Source organism: Priapulus caudatus, unplaced genomic scaffold (genome assembly GCF_000485595.1).
Source record: "Priapulus caudatus unplaced genomic scaffold, Priapulus_caudatus-5.0.1 Scaffold556, whole genome shotgun sequence".
NCBI lineage: Eukaryota > Metazoa > Priapulida > Priapulimorpha > Priapulimorphida > Priapulidae > Priapulus > Priapulus caudatus.
In genome coordinates, this window is record NW_014577617.1 from 1,280 (window position 1) to 9,017 (window position 7,738).

Sequence of the window (7,738 nt, forward strand, 5' to 3'; positions counted from 1 at the left end):
CTCTCTCTCTCTCTCTCTCTCTCTCTCTCTCTCTCTCTCTCTCTCTCTCTCTCTCTCTCTCTCTCTCTTTCTCTCTCTCTGTTTCTTCTCTGTCCCTCCCTCTCTCTTTCCTCCCCCACTCTCTCCCCATCTCCCCCTCTCTCTCTTTACCTCTTCCTCTCTCCCTCGTGTGATTTCTGTTAGCACCATGATACCGCGATAATCAATCTATGGTCGTGGCTTTCCGCGTTTATACATCCTCTCTCTTTCTCTCTCTCTCTCTCTCTGATCATCGCAGGGCATCCTGAGGACTCCGCAAACGATCCAGAAGTTCCAGCAGGTGCCTGCGCAGCCCGGCCAGACGTCGCCACAGCTGCAGTACTTTGGCATCCTGCTGGACCAGGGCCAGCTGAACAAGTATGAGTCGCTGGAGCTGTGCAGGCCCGTACTGCAGCAGGGTCGCAAGCAGCTGCTCGAGAAGTGGCTGAAGGAAGACAAGGTACGTGTGGATGAGAGGAGGAGGGAGAGTGGTAGAAGGGAGGAGGGACAGAGGAGGAGGGAGGGTGGTAGAAGGGAGGAGGGAGGGTGGTTGCTGCATCAGACGTGCACGCGAGAAGTGGCTCATGGAAAGAAGTGATGGGGTGATGTATGGACGGTCGAAGAGGCAGGGGGACCATAGCACACATCCACACAACTGTGAGGGGGTTGTGTGTGAATGTGTGCTATGGTGTTGTGAGGGGGTTGTGTGTGGATGTGTGCTATGGTGTTGTGAGTTGGTTGTGTGTGGTTGGTGAGTGGAGCTGGAGTGATATCCGTAGAGTGGATGCATGCTGTAAGTAGCTTTGCTGCTGTGACTCGCGTGTCTTTTAAGTAAATATAAATGTAAGCTTGTCTTCGGCGCTGAGTGCTTAATGCCGGCATGAATATTTGAGCGACAGCGGCGTGCGGCCGTCGCGTAATCCTGCGCGGGAATCATAGATGAACGTTTGTTGAAAACTGGCATTCCTTCATCATCGCAGACACGGGAGAGCAGACACAGGAGAGCTCACACTCTACTCATTGTCGCCTGTCTGCACCGGTTAACAGCTAGCGCCGGCTTTTCGTGAAATGCAGAAATGTCAGCGCCTTTAATCTTATCATTCGCGTGAATCTCTGCCGTATATTTAAGAATCTACATGCATGTATATATAATCGTTGAATGTACGTGTACCCTTGGAAGCCATCCCAGTTAAGCCATGCCCTTTAGTGATGACCTAGGCCTTTTTTTAATAATATCTGCCATACACTTTAGTTATTCCATGGTAGTAATAATAGTAGTAGTAATGGTAGTTATTCCATGGGAGCCACCGTCCGCTCTAATGCTCTGGAGGAATTTCTGCGTAGCCTCCAGAGTTTCGCTTGCGGACGACAGTGATCGGACGCCAGTGGGAATCGCGATCGCTCGCCGCTGCTGCTGCTGCTGCGGGCGACGTACTCTCACCGCATCCTACAGTCACCTAGCTTTACCCCTTATAGTGGCAACGATCATCCACTATAGCAGCTCTCTACAGATGCTGCACAGCAACACGTTAACGCGCTAGCCGATTATGAGTCTCCTTACATCGTTAGCGTACGACAGTCATGGTGAAGAGGTGAGAGATGTGAGCGTGTGGTGGTGACAGGTGCTTCACTCTCACACACTTCACGCTTCTTACAAACTCGCTCGCTGAATGCCGTAATCATATTCGCGTAAGTGCCTATTCAGGTCGTGGTGCTCGCTCTCCTAATATGTGAAGCCACTATTCTGGCTCGCTAGGCCTCTCTCTCTCTTGTGGTCTGTTAGACCAATATTCTAGCTTGCTATGCCTCTTTTCTAGTCTGTTAGACCAATATTGTAGCTTACTACGCCACTCTTCTATTTTGTGTAGGTACTTCTAGCTTGCTAGGCCACTCTTGTATTCTAATAGGCCACCATTCTAGTTAGCAATGCCACTCTGCTAATCTGTAATGCGACCGCTCGCAAGCTTTCCCGGCAAAATCTGCAATCGCGGAAGGAATCGCGGATTCGGAGCAGCGTTGCCGAAAGTTGATCTCCATTCGCGGCGACTTAATGCATTTACGCGGCGGTCACTCGCAGCGACCGACGAAAGAGAACAGCATCTCCCCCCCCCCCCCGGGCAGCCCCCAGTCTGCGCGTGATGGGAGGATCCCCCCCTTCCCCCACCCTGGGCTGTGCGTGATAGGAGGGAAGCAGCAGCCCCCAGTCTGCGTGTGATGGAAGGATTCCCCCCCCCCCCCCCCGCGGGCTGGCCCGTCCACTTACCCAGCCGGTATGCATGTATCATGGAAAAGCAGCCGTTCTTAGTGCGACAGTTTTCCGCAGTGGGCATGTGGACCTCCTCCAGGTGGGGTGGGGGTTGGGACGGGTAGATGGGTATGAGCAGGAGTAAAACGCATCATCTTACTTATTTTCTGTTGTGCGTTATTACGTTACCCCCTGTTATGAAGATGGGTGACCTACTTGTATTTGTGTGTGCATGCATGCGTGTGCGTGCGTGCGTGCGTGCGTGCGTGCGTGCGTGCGTGCGTGGGTGCGTGTGTCATCGGGAGGTCAGGGTGACGGCTGTCCTGCCGTGTGTCATTTCTCGCTCTGTCTATTCCGTAGTTGGAGTCGAGCGAGGAACTGGGAGATCTGGTGAAGGCTGTCGACCCAACACTGGCACTGTCCGTCTACCTGCGAGCTAATGTTCCTAACAAGGTATGCTCCCTGCTCGTATGTGCGTAGTTGTGTGCGTGTGTGTGGGTGTGTGTGCATGCGTGCGTGCGTGCGTGCGTGCGTGCAGTCACGCAAGTCAAGAGCTATAATCACTGGTATTTATTACGGGGAAAAGGCTTGCAGTGACATTTCACGGCAATTCTGACTGCATTTTATCTTGTGGGGTTTGACACCAGGTGACAGCAGTTGATGTAGCCATGTTGGATGTTGGACCACCTGAAATAGTTACACGTTTCTCGCTGTACTATGTAAACAGCAGAACATGGGTATAAAAAACATCGCCAAGTAGGGGGCACCACCATCCGCTCTAATGCTCTGGAGGAATTTCTGCGTAGCCTCCAGAGTTTCGCTTGCGGACGACAGTGATCGGACACCGGTGGGAATCGCGATCGCTCGCCGCTGCTGCTGCAAGCTTCGTTTCTCTCACCGCTTCCTACATATTTATTACGGGGCAAAGGCTTGCGATTAAATTTCACAGCGATTCTAACTGCATTCTATCATTTGGGGTTTGACACCAGGTGACAGCACCTACTGATGTAGCCATGTTGGATGTTGGGCCACCTGAAATAGTTAGACGTTTGTTGCTGTACTATGGAAACATCGTCGTGCCCTAATATCGGGTATATTGTGTAGAGTGTGACGTCATCAAGTCATGCTATCTGAATCCACAACTCTCGATCTAATCAACTTAATTAAGGCAATGCAAACAGTGCGTGTGCACAGTCCTTCCACATTTCTTGGCTCCAGCAAATATTGGGACAGCTGGACGCTCGTGCGTGTCATTCGTGTGTTTGCATGTACGAACCCCTGAGAAAGTAAAGGCCCTTCTTCATGTGAATTTACACCTTTCTCTGTTAGTGTTACTGTGCAATATTGAGCTGCAAAAAAATTATTTCAGAGCTGAATTAAATTGGTAAAAAAAAGAGGTCGTTATTTCTCACACTGGGCCCCGCCGCCCCGCCGCCCCGCCGCCCCGCCGCCCCAGTAACCTACTTTTGGCCCTGTTTGCCTATCGTCCCTCACTGCTGTTAGCCAGGTGTCTGTACCACGACAGACAGGTTAACGAGATGCAAATGTCGCACCTTATAAGTGATCCAGTGCTTCAAAAATCATATTACGACGGTTAATCACGTTAATAAAACGGGTCCCTAATGATTTTCTCGCTCCACGGCTCCAGTAAATCTATGAGTTCCCCTCCCCCACACAGTCAGCCACTGTCGTGTCGATTACTGTTAATGAGGATTACGATAACGAGTCGCGTGCATGTCGTTAATGAGGGTTACGTAAACGAGTCGCGTGCACGTTGTCACCTCGCAGGTGATCCAGTGCTTTGCGGAGACGGGACAGTTCAACAAGATCATCCTCTACGCGAAGAAGGTTGGCTTCACACCGGACTACATCTTCCTGCTGCGCAGCGTGATGAGGGTCAGCCCCGACCAGGGTCTGCAGTTCGCTCAGATGCTGGTCGCTGACGACGAGCCGCTAGCCGACATACAGCAGGTACGCGCGCGGTCGCTCGCGGCAACGCATCCCTGAAGCCCCGCGATGTGCGCGGTCGCTCGCGGCAACGCATCCCTGAAGCCCCGCGATGCGCGCGGTTGCCCGCGGCAACGCATCCCTGAAGCCCCGCGATGTGCGCGGTCGCCCGTGGCAACGCGTCCTTGAAGCCCCGCGATGTGCGCGGTCGCCCGCGGCAACGCATCCCTGAAGCCCCGCGATGTGCGACGCGTTGCCGCGGGCGACCGCCCTGAAGCCCCGCGATGCGCGCGGTTGCCCGCGGCAACGCATCCCTCAAGCCCCGCGATGCGCGCGGTTGCCCGCGGCAACGCGTCCCTGAAGCCCCGCGATGCGCGCGGTTGCCCGCGGCAACGCGTCCCTGAAGCCCCGCGACGCGCGCGTTTGCCCACGGCAACGCGTTGCTCAAGCCTTGCGACGCGCACGGTTGGTCGCGAAGCTGAGGCAAATTTTGCTAACGTCTGTTGACTTTTGTGTACATTATTGTGTAACAACTGTTGCCAATATTTGTTACCCAATGTTGGCAAATAACATTCAACAAATGCTGCAAATATTGGTCAACAGATGTTTACTGTGTTGATTGAACCCTATGTCAAGTCATGTTGTGTGTTGCAAGAAGCGAGGGAGCGTGTGTTGACAACGCTCGCTGAATCATGCGTTGTGAGCTTTGCCCGCTCGTGTGACCAATGCGAAAACAATCGTGGCGATTTAACGAAACCTGTAATGAAAATTCTCGATTAACGCCGTACGAAAAAAACACATCTGACAAGTCAGGCTTCTCCGTAAAGATTTCACATTGAAGCAGTGCGAAGCTTCCTGTTATCACACACAACGACTGTTCTTGTGTTTTAAATTACTGTTCTTGTGTTTGCATCGGTGGCCTGTTTGTGAATCGCCGTGTACACGTCAAACTGTTGGTGGAGAAGTGAAGACTGCTCTTGTGTTGATCATTTTACGTGCAACGTTGTTGTGTGACCATCATCGTTCATGTCGTCGCCCGGTTAGGTCATCGTTAGGTGGCACCACTAATGCGTGTCCGTTGTCGTCGCACTAGGTGGTGGACGTCTTCATGGAGTCGAATCTCATCCAGCAGTGCACGTCGTTCCTACTCGACGCGCTGAAAAACAATCGGCCAGCAGAGGGCGCCCTGCAGACGCGCCTGCTCGAGATGAATCTCATGTCGGCTCCCCAGGTAGAGCCACTTGTCATACCTCAAAATGTCGTTGTTTAACATATTATAATTGTAATTATAATTATGTAATGTACATGAATACGTATTATGCTACGTTATTATTCATCATGTATATTAATTAAAATTATTAATACTCACATTATATAACACAAGGTTTCTTCTGAGGTAAAATTAGACAAAGGAGGTAATGGCCAGTTTGGGAAAAAAAGCGCATGATAGCATGCCTTAAGGGCAATAAAGGCAACCGTAAAGGCAATCTAAATATGCTAGAAGCTCGTGGTGATCTATTTATTTTTGAGTTGACACTATTTTGACGACTGCGGGTAAATCCAGGAACATTTTCACAACGGCGATGTTAAATTTGACAATGGTGGTGCGCTTACTGCGCCTCTTTATGTGTAAGAAACCCAATAACGTATATTAATAACATGGGGATCATTCGTTAACGATGTAAAACGTAAACACGTAAAGCTGGTCCAGCGAACCTCTCCCCCCGTAGCCTCTGAAACAGCTGTTCCATTGTTTCTAGGTGGCCGACGCCATCCTGGGCAATCAGATGTTCACGCACTACGACCGCGCACACGTCGCACAGCTGTGTGAGAAGGCCGGGCTCCTCCAGAGGGCGCTAGAGCACTACACGGACCTGTACGACATTAAGCGCGCCGTAGTGCACACCCACCTGCTGAACCCCGAGGTATGTGCCTACCTATGCACTGTGTATGTGTATGTACCTATGCTATGTGTATGTACCTATTTGTACCTATGCTCTGTGTATGTGTATGTACCTATGCACTGTGTATGTATGTGCCTATGCTCTGTGTATGTGTATGTACCTATGCTCTGTGTATGTATGTGCCTATGCTCTGTGTATGTAATGATATGTGTATGTACCTATGCTCTGCTCGTATGTGTATGCTACCTACCTCATGCTCTTGTGTATGTGTATTGCTACCTATGCTCTGTGTAATATGTGTATGTATCTACCTATGCTCTGTGTGTGTGATGTACCTACTTATGCTTTGGGTAATGTACGTACCTATGCTCTATGTATGATACCTGCTTTATGCTCTGTGTATGTACTACCTATGCTCTGTGTATGTGTACTGCTACCTACCTATGCTCTGTGTATCGTGTATGTACCTACCTATGCTCTGTGTATGTGTATGTACTATGCTCTGTGTTATGTGTAATTGTACCTATACTCTTTGTGTATGTGATATGTACTTATGCTCTGTGTATGTGTATGTACCTATGCTCCTGTGGTATGTGTATGTACTATTACTCTGTGTATGCTGTATGTGCCTATACTCTGTGTATGTGTATGTATTCTACCTATGCTCTGTTGTAGTGTGTAGGTACCTATGCACTGTGTATGTGTATGTACCCTATGCACTGGCTGTATGTGTATGTACCTATGCACTGTTGTATGGTGTATGTACTATGCACTGTGTAATGTGTATGTACCATATGCCACTGTGTACTGTGTATGTAGCCTATCGCTCTGATGTATGTGTATGTACCTATGCTTTCTGTGTATGTGTAATTTTTGTACCTATGCACTGTGTATGTATTGTGCTTATAGCCTCTGTGTATGTGTATGTACTTGCTCTGTGTATGTGTATGTACTATGCACTGTTGTACTGTATGCTGCCGTATGCTCTGTGTATATGTGTACTGTTACGCTATTGCTCTGTGATATGTGTATCTACCTCATTGGCTCTGATGTATTGTGTATCCTACCTATGCTCTGTGTTGTGTATGTACCTATGCACTGTGTATGTTGTGCCTATTTGCTTGGTGTATGCTGTATGTACCTAATCTTGATGTATGTATGTGCCTTGCTCTTGTGTAATGTACCTAACCTATCTTCTGTGTATGATGTATGCTACCTATGCTCTGTGTATGTGTATGTACCTGATGTCTGTGTATGTGTTATTACCTACTATGCTCTGTGTATTGTGTATGTACCTATGCACTGATGTTATGATATGTACCTATGCTCATGTGTATGTGTATGTACCTATGCCACAGGTGTNCCTATGCTCTGTGTATGTGTATGTACCTATGCACTGTGTATGTATGTACCTATGCTCTGTGTATGTGTATGTACCTATGCACTGTGTATGTATGTGCCTATGCTCTGTGTATGTACCTACCTATGCTCTGTGTATGTGTATGTACCTATGCTCTGTGTATGTGTATGTACCTATGCACTGTGTATGTATGTGCCTATGCTCTGTGTATGTGTATGTACCTATGCTCTGTGTATGTGTATGTACCTATGCTCTGTGTATGTG

At 49.3% G+C, this 7,738-nt stretch overlaps 1 protein-coding gene across 1 annotated transcript in view; it reads left to right on the forward strand.

Moving 5' to 3' along the window:
• Window positions 1-7,738, forward strand: part of LOC106811604 (clathrin heavy chain 1-like) — a gene marked incomplete at its 5' end in the record, with an annotated part of 31,187 nt that overhangs the window by 1,027 nt on the left and 22,422 nt on the right. Inside the window, 5 exons of the mRNA XM_014815305.1 lie at window positions 278-478; window positions 2,624-2,716; window positions 4,052-4,234; window positions 5,304-5,441; window positions 5,971-6,135. Of these exons, the coding sequence (XP_014670791.1) occupies window positions 278-478; window positions 2,624-2,716; window positions 4,052-4,234; window positions 5,304-5,441; window positions 5,971-6,135 (780 nt within the window). The remainder of the gene's footprint in view (window positions 1-277; window positions 479-2,623; window positions 2,717-4,051; window positions 4,235-5,303; window positions 5,442-5,970; window positions 6,136-7,738) is intronic.